Source organism: Jaculus jaculus, chromosome 5, assembly GCF_020740685.1.
Source record: "Jaculus jaculus isolate mJacJac1 chromosome 5, mJacJac1.mat.Y.cur, whole genome shotgun sequence".
Lineage (NCBI taxonomy): Eukaryota > Metazoa > Chordata > Mammalia > Rodentia > Dipodidae > Jaculus > Jaculus jaculus.
Genome location: NC_059106.1, coordinates 4,446,538 through 4,459,966, shown reverse-complemented (window position 1 = coordinate 4,459,966; position 13,429 = coordinate 4,446,538). Strand labels below are relative to the sequence as shown.

Below are 13,429 nucleotides of genomic sequence, written 5' to 3'. Positions count from 1 at the left end.
CTGGGGGTCCCCAAGCTCTCCGCTCACCGCGTCCTCCTCTCCTCCCCCCACCCCCACCCTCGTGGTCGCAGGACCCGGCCCAGCGGCGGGAAGGTGAGGCACAAGCGACAGGCCCTGCAGGACATGGCGCGGCCCCTCAAGCAGTGGCTGTACAAGCACCGAGACAACCCGTACCCCACCAAGACCGAAAAGATACTCCTGGCCCTCGGCTCGCAGATGACGCTAGTGCAGGTAAATCCGCCCAGGTCGGGTGAGGTCCTCCATCCAGGGGTCTGCTTCTCCCTGGGGAAGGAAGGATGGAGGGAGCCCCCCGAGGCCGAGAGGCGGGCCCCCAGGCTCGAGCGTCGTCCGCGAGGTGAGCAGACTGGGCGCAGGTGCCGGGCTGCGCTGCCGACAAGGAGATGACTGGGTTCTTCTCGGCCTGGCGCATCAGGACAGAGCTGCGGAGGATGGGCGTGGTGGGAGGAGGGGTGCAGAGTGATATTTGGGGGAAGAGAAATGGAAAGTCGAGCTTCCGGAGCGAGGAGGAGGAGGAGGAGGCTGCTGGGATTCTGGATTCCGAGGCCGCGATGGGTACAGGTGGCGCTACCCACGGCGATTTGCAGACTTCAGCGCACACCAGAGCCATCTGGGGACTGCAATAGCTCAGCCCGTGGCTGTGCCCTGCCCCAGAGCTCCCTATTCCGTAGGTCTGGAGTGGGGCTGACAGTTTGCATGGCTAACAGTTCCCAGGTGATGCTGGAAAATGCTGGTCCAGGACCCAGCTTTGAGGACCTTAGAAAGGGCCGGGCAGGGACCTCCATATTAAACTCAAGGACAGACTGACTAGAAATTACCATGGTTTACAGAGGTAGGTGTCCAGAAGGTGGAAAAGCAGGAAGGGGCATTTAGAGCCCGTGTTTCTTGTTTGTTTGAAACCTGAAGACTTCTGATCTGAAATTCCCAGCACTTTGCTACTGCTACGTTTCTACTGAGTCGAGGAAAGAATTCCAGATTTTGGGTGGTTGGTTTACTTTTGTCAAGTGCAGAGAAATGATACTAGCTTGTTTCTTCTCTAGTGAGAAAACATGATTTGATATTTTAAAAGATATTTTATCCGCTAATTTACATTTGAGAGAGAGAATGGACACAGCGGGCCTGTAGCCACTGCACAGTGCAGACGCATGCACCGCTTCGTGCACCTGGCTTACGTAGGCACTGGGAAGTCAAACCCGGTCCTTAGGCCAGCGTGTTAACTGCTAAGCCATCTCTCCAGCCCACGGATGGGTATTTCACTAGACTTCCTGAGCACAATGTTTGTTGTCATTCCCCAAACGCGCTGTTGGAGAGCAGCAATCATCCGGAGAGCACAGACAATCTAACCAACGTGCATGGAAGTTTGGGGAAAGGGCAGAAGGACGGGAAATAAATTCCAGATCACATGTTTTTCCCATCACACCACAGCTCTACTAAACACGGAGTCATGAGCTTTTATACATGTAAAAAGAAAGGTATTTTGGAAAGAGAATGAGGGCAGGATGTGCAGGAAAACTTTGTACATTGCAGTAGCTCCACGTGGCTGCACATGCGAAAGTTTCACATGATTTAAAAAAAAACATCAGATAAAGTAGAAAATACTTTCCATGGTATGTAAAATTCCATTTAGAAATTGTTGGAAAGTTTGACAAAGCATGAATGTTGGCTTGTAGCAATGCTTAAAATCTTACATATATTTTCTGCTTATTTTTCAGAGCAGAGTTTTAGAGAAAACAGCTGTTTGCCTTTTTATTAACAGGAAATTATATTGATGGTAATTTGCTATACCATTGATGGCAAAAATTAACTTAGTGTCTTGGCTTCATACCTGTTTAACACAAGAAGTTTCTAAATGAGTTATTACAATCAGAAAAATGAACCCAGTAATTGAGCTCTAATACTCCAGTTTCAGATTAAACATGTATCCGAGTTATTCTGAATCTACACTTAAGAGTTTATTGATTGTTTAACTGATGTCAGCAATAAGACATTGCACTATTTTGTCTGATTATATGGCTTTGTTGCTATTCCTTCATACATAAAGCAGAAGCAGGTACAAAATTATGGCGGTTTTCAGTTTGACATTAGGGAATAGACGTAAATTTTTACACAGTAGCTTTATTTAGCTGCATTGCAAGTACTTATAATTTTAATACAAAACCCTAAGTATTTGGTAGCTGAAATGATAGCTTGAGTGAAAATAGAAATTGTTTTTACATTTATTTCTTGATAAAGCTATTACACTTTTTGAATTTACATAAAATTTTTATTCAAAGCTTGTTTTCTTTCTTTGATACAAGTGCTCAGAAAATAAAAGTTCACAAAAATATGTAATTCTTTTTTTAATGTATTTTATTTTATTCATTTGAGAGAGGGAGAGGAAGATGGAGAGGAAATGGGAGACAAGAGAGAGAGAGAGAGAGAGAGAAACAGAGAGAGAAAGAATGGGTCCACCAGGGCCTCCAGGCACTACAAACGAACTCCAGATGTGTGCGCCCCCTTGCGTATCTGGCTTAGGTGGGTCCTGGGGAATCGATCCAAGGTCCTTTGGCTTTGCAGGCCAGCGCCTTAACTGCTAAGCTATCTCTCCAACCCCCTGTTAGTCTTCAATATTGATTGAATTTTATTATCATCACCATCTATGCATCTAAATCAGAAGTCTAAAATAACACCAACAGAGTTGTCTTAGTGTGTTTTAATTTTCTATTAACTGAGAAATAGTTATCTTGAGGGAAGTGAAGTTTTTAGCCAATAATCTCTGTAGGAAATTCTGGAAGAATTACTGAAAAGGAGGTTTGACAACTTCAGCTTTCATAGAAATGGTAATGTACAGTTTAAGACATAGAAAATAATAGAAGCATTGATGAAAAATACGTAATTCTTAAATGAGGCAAAGATTATTTCTATAAATGATACCTGTATAATAATGATTTCCAAATATTGCCATAAATAAAGTTGTTTTCCTAAACTCTAAGGTGACAAATAGGAAGAGGTGAAATGTATATAATTACCATCAAAGTACCTTATATCCAGTTTAAGTCTATTCCTTTTAACTATGCACAATGTTGTATCTATGTAAATATATTACGTATTATATACATATATACCCATGTAGCCATCCGCCTGTTTATATAGAGAGAAATTTTGTAAGTCAAATATGAATTAGATGTCCAAAGTAAATTTTGACTTTATGGAACACTGCATAAGTTATGTAAATACTTTACACTTCAGGGGAAAAATATAAAGTTGTGATCTGAATAAAGCTTTTGATTCATGCAAATTAGACTTTAATGAGTCAGAATCTTCCAGTGAATAAGTGTCTCCTAAGGAGTCAGTCTTTCTGAGAAGAGCAATCATGTCTCATTCACAGGGTCCCCATAGCATAGCAATTTCCACAGAGCACTCTATCCAGAGTGTTGGGAGAGTGAACAGCTTCCTGTGGGGAAATACCAGTATTGTTGCTACACAACTTTCCAAAATATCTTTATGACGACTAAAGAATGTCATGAACTCTTAGGTTGAAAATTGGAGCTGAAGAGATGGCTTAGCAGTTACCAGTGCTTGGTTGCAAAGCCTGATGACCTGGATTCAACTCCCCAATAGCCATGTAAACACAGATGCACAAAGTGGCATATGTGCCTGGAGTTCCTTTGCAGTGACAGAAGGGCCTAGGTCACCCATGCTTTCTGTCTTTCTCAAAAAAAAATTTTTTAAAAAATTACTTTGTATTCTCAAAGTATGAACTGCTTGTACCATTGTGGAGTCATGCTAAGTGGTCTGTGTTAGTGCAGGACATGAAGTGTGGCAAGGCATGATGATGGGCTACTTTTACTTCTTCCTCTTGTATACGAGTTTCAGACTTCTGCCATACGTTCATGTACATTTGATTAAAACCACTGTTACAAGGGTGTTTTTTTTTGTTTTTGTTTTTGTTTTTGTTTTTGTTTTTATTTTTACCCCTGATATAGTTCTTTTTGTGTTGTTTTGTTTTGTTTGTTTTGCTAGTAGCTTAGTACTTAGGCTGAGATAGGCATGCTCTTATCAATCACAAGGCTTGTAACAACTGTCAAATATTCAACAAAATCTCAGAACAGCCTTTGCACATTAATCTAAGTGTTATAGCATATGGGAGTAAGGTACTCAATATGTCTACTCAGTAACCAAGACTTAGTTTGTTGAAGGAGGACAGATCCCAGTTTTTCCCTCTGGGTTTACTACAGTGATTCCTTTGTAAACACCTCTATTAGGGCAGGTTAGAAATGACTTAGTTTTCTCTTCCAGCTTCAAGATGTTTGGTTCTCTAAATTGTCACTATAAACTATGGAGTTTTTAACGCCCTGAATCTCACATGAAGATGCTGTTCCAGAACGTACTCTTGTTAGTGAGGCCTGCTTTTTGGAAAACATAATTTATAGCGAATACAAATGACATTGTTAAAGATCCATAGTGAAGCATAGAAAATGCAAACATGTATTTTTACTGACAGTGAAACAAGTAGTTTACATTAAATCATCAGGAAAAACTTGAAAGATAATTATGTAAGTTTACTAACCTGTGATGTGTCTGCTGTTTGCAGGAGTTACTGCAAATGGATATTGGACTGTATCCAGCTATTGGGTTGTACTGTAAATTTCTGGTAATAAAATACTACCAAAGGACATATATTTAGCAGCTTTGGTGACAGTAAAACTTAGGGCATCATGCTAGAAAATATTATATTTATTTATAGTATATATATTTCCATTTTCAGGTCACTAATAATATAGAAAAGATTGGAGATGTTGGATAAATGGAATAAAGTGTTGCTGGTGATATTTTAAAAATGATAAAAATATTTTGCAGCATTGTGTGTCCTTTAAGCTAAAGATACTTGCCAGATATATGTGGTGTGATCAGCTTTCTTGTGGAGGGGAAGTAAATGCCATAGCATAAGTTGGTAAGACAAGTTCATTTGTGGGAAGACTTCAGATCAAAGAAAGAAAATGGTAACTTTAGGATTCCTTATAGCTGTTCATACTATATACATAACTTTCTAGTTGATAAATAGAAGTTGAATGTCAATGTATTTTGTATTCTGTATGCATCTGTATATAATTAAAATAAATTCTATCTTTATTTAAAAAAAAAAAAAGAAAATATTATGTTTGGCCTGAAGAGATGGCTTAGTGGTCAAGGCATTTGCCTGTGAAGCCTAAGGACCCAGATTTGACTTCCCAGAACCCACATAAGCCAGATGCACATGGTGGTGCATACGTCTGGAGTTCATTTGCAGTGGCTGCAGGCTCTAACCCACTCATTCTCTCCCTCCCTCCCTCCCTCTCACTCTCTCTCTCTCTCTCTCTCTCTCTCTCTCTCTCTCTCTCTCTCTCTCTGTGTGTGTGAGTAAAATAAAAATTAAGAAAGAAAATATCATATGCTAAATGTCATAAATCTTTCTGGAAAACTCCCAGTGTTCACTATTATAGTATGCTAGAGACTTTGAAAGATTGAGGAGATGGCTCAGTGGGCACAACATGACGCCTGATTCACGGAGTCTGATTCCCCAGGAGTGGATACCAGAGCATCTTGGGGACTCATTGGTCTGTCAGTTTGACGAAAAACGACAGCTCTGGGTTCAAGGAGACACTCCATCTCAGGGGGATACACACAATGAGAAGTGGAGGAAGACTGCCAGTGTTCTCTTCTGGCCTCCACTCTCATGTGCGCATTATTATGTTTTTAATATGTGAATTGTCACACAACTTGGCTTTTAGACTGCACTGTGGGTATAATGAAAGTTAGTTAAGATCAGTGAAAAATTTAACTAATTCAGTCTGAATTAAATGCTGTTTAGAAAAGAAAGGAACAGAAAGGTTTGGAGTTGACTTCTGTGACATGGGAGAGGACATGGAAGAGAGAGAGCTGAGGAAAGTAGGTGGTCACCCGGGTCCGTTGCTGGAGAGAGCAGCGGTGAGAGGAGAAGGCAGGTGGATAACTCAGTAAAGGGAATTGGCAGCAATATGCCAGCAAAGGGATGTATTCACAGGTCATCGTTTCTAGAGTTGGCAAGAGCACTAGAAATCGTATAATCCATCTTCTGGCAGATGGGGAGCTTGTGGCTTTTTTGATGCTCAGGATCAAGGCTAGAGCGTTGTGTGCGCCAAGCAAGTGCCCTTCCACTTCCACTCCTCTCACTGAGCAAAACCTACATGACGCCCCTAGGTAAAGTGTTCAACATCCAGACAAAGCTGAATGAGTTCATTGAATGTATGTGGTGTATTTTTGGCAGATTTAGAACAGGAAACCAGGTCTTTTCCCAGTATTTCCCAGTCATAGAACAACAGGATGTGAGTGAAGATTTGAAGAAGTTAATTGAGGAAGTCAAAAATATATCAGCATTTGACCTTGATGGTAGTGTCAAGGTCCATGTAAGATAGCAAGATAAAATGTGGAAAAGTTTGAAAGAAGAGTGCGTAAAAACTCCTGGTGAGTGGGCTGGAGAGATGGCTCAGCAGTTAAGGTGCTTGCCCGCAAAGCCTAATAGGTTTGATTCCCCAGTACCTGCGTAAAGCCTGTGTCTGGAGCGTATTTGCAGTAGCTAGAGATCCTGGTGTACCCATTCTCTCTGTGGGTCTCTCTCTCTCTCTCTCAGTATCTCTTTCTCTCTCTCTCTCCTTGCAAATAAATAAAAATATTTTAAAAAAATTATAAAAGACAAAACTGGCTAGTAGTGAGGTGAGAACTGGATGAAAATGTCAACGCTGAGTGGTAGAAGCCAGAGGAAAGGTGAGAAATGCAGTGCAGAAAGAGACCAGCCACTTCGTCCTTCCACAGTGAATGGTCACCCATGTACCCCAGTTAATCATTGCTATTTTGGGGGTTCAGGAGGTACATAATGTTTGTGGAGTTTTATAGTCTCCCTTTTTGAAGACAGGTCTTCTTAAGTCCCCACAATTAACATCATGATGAGTATACAATAGCTACTCATTACATATTTATTGAGTGAACAGTCCTGAAAGTTGTCTATTTGCAGAAGATGGAATGCCTGGGATTTTGAAGCCAGACTGAATCATAGCAATAATAACTGAGCTTGACTGAAATAGAAATTGGTGCAGACTGAGGTTTACAGTACCGCGGTGACATAGTATTCCATTGCCCACAAGGGTGAAAGGACAGTTTCTTTGTTATGTGGACAAACTCACATGTTAGTCATAAGGACAGAAGGAAAAATGTAATTTTTTTTCTTTTTAAAGTAGAAATCACTACACTCTTATACAATAATTAGGACTTGAGCAACGTGCAAAAGCGGTGTATTTAGAACTTTTTTTTTTTTTGGAGGCAGGGTCTCACTCTAGCCTAGACTAATCTGCAATTCACTCTGTAGCCCATAATGGCCTTCATGGTGATTCTCCTCCCTCAGTTTCTGAAGTGCTAGGAATAAAGTCTGGAGACCCCATACTTAGATAGTGTAACTCTTTGGGGGAAAAAAAAAGAATCTTTGAGGGAAAACACGCAGTAACACAGGTTTATGTTCTGGAACAAATCCACAGATAGACTTATTATCTTGATATATTTCATTCTTTGAAAAACAGTGTCCTTTCAGGTTTGTTTGTTTTTTAAGCCAGGAGACGCAGCACACGCCTTTAATCCCAGCACACGGGAGGCAGAGGTAGGAGGATCAGCATGAGTTCGAGGCCACCCTGAGACTCCATAGTGAGTCCCAGGTCAGCCTGAGCTAGAGTGAGACCCTATCCCCAAAAACCAAAACAATAAAAAAAAAATAACACCACTATACAATGACAATATCCTGCTATTTTAGAGAAAAATTTAAGTACCATTTTAGCTTCTAAAAACACAATAGCACCTTGCGAGACGAATGGAAGTAATTTTATGTTTGGGAACATCACCCACCTCTGTGCTTAAGAAGCATCGCCTTTTGGCTCCAAACAGGCAGTGCGTGGGTGTTTTCTCTGTCCTCTTCTCTGATTGCTGCATCTTTGTTTTGCTAGCTCCGGTCTTAATAACCCCAAATCCTTAACTGGTTTCCAAAGCTTGGCCCTTCACTCTCTTCCTTCTGCCTTCCCACAACTTCAGCCGTTGCCTCCGGCCCGTCGCTCTCCCACGCGCCTCAGCGCTCAGGTCCACCGTTCACTTGCTACTTGGACCTTCCTCTGTGTGCGGCGCTGGTTCCTCCGCCTGAATATGCCTCACACCAAACACAGCAGCTCGTCTCCAGAAGGTCACGCTTTATTTCTTCGCAATTGTGCTACCTTATTCGGTTACTCAGGTGGGATGACTCAATGTCATCTTTAACCTCCCCACTCACAGTATTTGTGGATCTTTGTTTCCTTACTTATATCTTTTTTTTTTTTTTTTTTTTTTTGAGCTAAAGCTTCACCATGTTGTCCATACTAGTTTCCAAATCCTGAACTCAAGGGATTCTCTTGCTGCAGCCTTCCATGGTGCTGAGACTACAGATGTCCTCCACCAAACCTGGCCTTGCTTTGTACCTTTTCTCCCACTTACCACAGTTTCTCATATCAGTTATTTGTACAGTGCACTACTTTCTTTTCCAGGGTTTCCTCTTAACTTAAACTATTGGGGCTGGAGAGATGGCTCAGTGGTTAAAGGACTTTGTTTGCAAAGCCTAAAGCCCAGGTTCAATTCCCTAGTTCCCTTGTAAAGCCAGATGCACAAAGTGGCGCATGCATCCTGAGTTCATCTGCAGTGGCTGTAGGCCCTGGAGCCTGTGCTCTGTCTGTCCTTCTCTCTCTCTTTCTCAAATAAGTAAATAAAAATATCTTTAACAAGGAAAAAATTGGGCTAGGGAGATTGCTTAGTGGTTAGAGTGTTTGCCTGCGAAGCCTAAAGACCCTGGTTCAATTCCTCAGGACCCATGTAAGCCAGATGCAGAAGGGGTGCAGATATGTGGACTTTGTGTGAAGTGGTTGGAGGCCCTGGCATACCTGCTTTCACACCCCCCCCATATCTGCCCCTCTCTCAAATAAATAAAAAAAAATTTTAAAGGGAAAAATGATTAGGAATTGAGTAATGAACCCAGGATGGCTAAGCTACATCTTCAGCCCTTTGAAATGTTTAATCTGAGAAAAAGCGTGGCAAAATTGGCCCTAACTGGACACCAACCGTCTCAGCTTTCTGAGTTCAATAGGATTGCAGGTTTGAGCCACTGTGCTTGGCCTAACTAAAAGTTTTTGGTGGACTAAGAAATTTTACCAGCATCCCCATAGCATGCTTATTGAAGGCATACACAGGTATGAATGCCTGGCATGTCTAAGTTCTGAGGTAATCTAATGGCCATAAGCACAGAGAAGAGCATGGATCTTTTAGAAGAAAGTAACTGCAGAATAAGTCACCTTTCAATATTTTGACTAATTGAAAAACCCATCCCGTTCTAGGTGTCAAACTGGTTCGCAAATGCTAGACGCCGGCTGAAGAACACGGTCCGGCAGCCGGACTTAAGCTGGGCCTTGAGAATAAAGCTGTACAACAAGTACGTGCGCGGCAACGCCGAGCGGCTCAGCGTGAGCAGCGGCGACTCCCGCTCCGAAGGTGCGACAGCCGCCCCGCCCTTGCTCTGCGCCCTGCTAACTCACGGGGGCTCTTTCAAGACGGGTCCCCCAAAATGTGATAGCCACAGGGGCTTCTTTGTTATTGCCCGTGGTAACTTTATTTTTATAACTCTACCAAGGAGTAACAGAATTGTGACCGTTTCCTCTTGTTGATCGATTTGCCACGTCAGAGTAGCATTTTCTGTGAACTTCGCCACAATTAAAACACGTCAGGGAACGATTACATAGGTTCCTACCTACTACTTATCTAAAAATTGATAAATTAATCTCGTGTAGCCAAGATAATTTTAGACATAGCATGCTTGCTTTTATGTGTATCTTGAATAATTAGGTGTGACTGTGTTTGGAGAAAAGGATGTGCAACTACCAATGGTATTTTCCCCCTCAGATGGAGAAAATCCTTCCGGAAACCACATAACCGAAGGGGGCTATAGCACCCCCGGTCATCACCCCGTGATGAAGGCCGAAAGCTCGGCGATGCAGACTGGAGGGAGGCCCGAGTCTCGGGCCGCCGAAGACTACGTGTCGCCTCCCAAGTACAAGAGCAGCTTGTTGAACCGTTACCTTAACGACTCTCTGAGACATGTCATGGCCACAAACACTGCCTTGATGGGAAAGGCACGGCAGAGAAATCACTCGGGATCTTTTAGCTCCAATGAGTTTGAGGAAGAACTTGTGTCTCCATCATCATCAGAAAATGAAGGCAACTTTGTCTACCGTGCTGGTAAGTCCGCGCGGCTCGCTGTGGTGACTGGGCCACCTCGTGTGAAACAGAGACAAAAGCAGGCGGGGGGGGGGGGGGGGGGGGGGTCCGCGTGACAGTCACAAACACATCATTCTATTCATAGATTGCCCATAATTTTGTTTTCAAGCTTTTGTTTTAAATTGACAATTGATGTGTTTGCTAACATTTGATGGTCAGATAGACTCTGTGAGATTTCCATTTAATAAGGGTGAGTTTTCACTTTTTCTGTTTTGCATGTGTATGTATGTATGGTGTGTGAGCATGTATGTGTGTGGGCATGGATGTGTGTGCGGGTACTCATGTTCATGTGCACATGTGCATGTGGAGACCAGAGGCCAATGTTGAGTTTCTTCCTCAGTTGCTCTGAACTGATTCATCGAGTGAGAGTCTCTTGCTGAATCTAGAGCTCACTGATTTGCCTAGAGTAGCTGGCCAGTGAGCCCCAGTGCTGGGATTACAGGGGCAACAACACACCCTACATTTTATACGTTGGTACTGGCGATTAAACTCGTGCCCTTATACTTGTGTGGCAAGCATTTTACCTACTTGGCCATCTCAGCCTGAGAGTTTTCATTCTTAATAATTGTAATCATTATGATAACAATAATTAAATGGTATATATTTTGCTTTTCTAAATGACTCTTATAATGGAGGAATGTTCTGGATTATAGCTGTAGCAGACAGCTTCAGGTTCACTGAGATGAACTTCCAGCCAGACAGTTATGGAGGAAGGGATTTATTGAAGCTTACAGATCCAGGGGAAGTTCCATAATGGCAGAAGAAGCTGGCCTGCCTTCACAGGACCAAGTAGAGAGAGAGAGAAGCACCAGCCTAAAGGTCAAAAGCCACAACACACTTCAGGAACTCCAGCTAGGCACACTTTGCATATCTTTAGATTGAAATCAGAAACCCACCACCACACTTTAAGATCACCCAGTGACATTGCCTCCAGCCAGGTAGCCAGCAGATGCAAACTACAAACAATAAAGAACTGAATATATTGGGGGCCATCTATTCTATTCAAACCACCACAATAGCTAATCATGCAAGTGCTTTTATTATGTTTGCTCGTTTACATACTTTTATTGCTACTAGTAATGAGAAATAAGTACAGATTAATACAAATGCCAGTTTTCTGTAAGAAGAAAATATATAGGTTTGGATTCAATTACTTTGGAATATTTACTTTAATTCTTGGAAAGTATAAGTAGGGCTAATACATAGCTTTGAAATTTTATATTAATTTCAGAAATAATGAGCTAGTTTCTATCTGTCCAAAATGGTAAGGTGGAGTAGCAGGTTTGGTGAACGTTTCTGCCTGATTTTAGCTGTTAGACATTTGCTTTTAAAGTGTTTGAACAGGGCTGGAGAGACAGCTTAGATGGCTTGAGGTTGAGGCATTGCCTGTGAAGCCTAAGGACCCAGGTTCAATTCCCCAGGACCCACATAAGCCAGATGCACAAGATGGCACACATGCTGGTGTTTGCTTGTAGAGGCTAAAAGCCCTGGCATGCCCATTCTCTCTGTCTCTCTCTGTTTGTGTGTGTGTCTCTCTTTCTCATAACAAATAAATAAATAAAAAATTTTAAAATGTTAACAAAAATAGTGTTTGAACAGGTTGCTCTGGAACAAGGGACAATCTTAATCCCAAACCAGATTAAGCTATCTTAAAAGTCAAAATTTCTATTTATGGTTCTAAGCATGGAACATTTGAGGGATATTTATAGTAGCACAGTGTGACCTACATCTGGTATAGATGGAACATGGTTCCTGAAAATGCCAACACATGCGCTTTGATGTTAGATCTAGAAACAGCATCAGAAAGCATCCAGCCCAGCCACTCTATGCCACAAATGAGGAAACCCAGACCAGGAGCACTCAGTAGAGGAAAGTCAGACCAGGAGCACTCAGTAGAGGAAAGTCAGACCAGGAGCACTCAGTAGTTCTTCCCCAGCAGGGCAGCACAGCCGAACCTGCACAAGAGCCAGGAGGAGCGTCTCTGAAGGATTTTGATTGCCCCACGGCCATGCACCATTTGCTGAGCAGATAAGATATACCAGCCCCCATTCACAGATGCTATGCAACGGTGACTACATTAATACTCATCATGTTGGGGAGCTTGATATGTAAACAATAAGGTTTGAAAAGGAGCCTGAATTTGGAGGGTTTAATACGAACTTAAGATTACTTAGTCATGAATCTCATTTTGAAGTATCTGTAAGTGTGGACAGCGACACCAGCTCTGAGGGCTCGGGAAAGTGTCAACACATTCTTAAAGATTAAAACCAACATCAATTTTGGTTTGCACTTCCAACTGCCACACACACAAACAATTCTAAGCACAAAGAAATACAAAAACAGCTTCACATGGAATAATTGGCTCTGAGAAGTTAAAATAAAAAGCCATTTGGCCAATAAGGAAAATGACGAAACTGTATATTAATAACTGAATAATGGAATCAGAGCAGAAATTGGAGTTAACCTGGTGCTTTAATGATATTTTCAGAGGAAGGAAAAAAATCAGATCACTCAAATATAGGTAGCCAAAAGAAGAATAAAAATAAAGTTAAGCTGGGCATGGTGGCGCACGCCTTTAATCCCAGCACTTGGGAGGCAGAGGTAGGAGGATCGCCGTGAGTTTGAGGCCACCTTGAGACTCCATAGTGAATTCCGGATCAGCCTGGGCTAGAGTGAGACCCTACCTTGAAAAACAAAAAAAATAAATAAAATAAAAATAAATAAGTAAATAAAGTTAAATAGGTAAAACGGAAAACTAAAAAATATGATAACTAAATCAAAAGTTTGAAGGGAAATAGTAAATAAGCCAAAATTGTCACAAATTAAAATGGGAAATGATAAAGGAGATCTAGAAATAAATACATGGTTATTAAACGGTTGTTCAAAAATAAAGAGAAATATTAAGCACAATTGCTTTGTAGTATGCTATTTGTATTTGTGTGCATGAAATGAATCAATATTAGCTGTACATATAAATTATAAATTTGTAAATAAGAAAAGTTTGACCAGCTGGATGTGGTGGTGCATGCCTTTAATCCCAGCATTTAGGAGGCAGATGTAGGAAGATTGCCATGAGTTCTAG

At 41.7% G+C, this 13,429-nt stretch overlaps 1 protein-coding gene across 3 annotated transcripts in view; it reads left to right on the top strand.

Moving 5' to 3' along the window:
- Positions 1 to 13,429, top strand: part of Mkx (mohawk homeobox) — a 70,067-nt gene that overhangs the window by 1,861 nt on the left and 54,777 nt on the right. For all 3 annotated transcript variants that reach the window (XM_004668135.2, XM_045151198.1, XM_045151196.1), the window contains exons 2-4: positions 72 to 231; positions 9,411 to 9,564; positions 9,973 to 10,308. In XM_004668135.2, the coding sequence (XP_004668192.2) occupies positions 72 to 231; positions 9,411 to 9,564; positions 9,973 to 10,308 (650 nt within the window). The remainder of the gene's footprint in view (positions 1 to 71; positions 232 to 9,410; positions 9,565 to 9,972; positions 10,309 to 13,429) is intronic.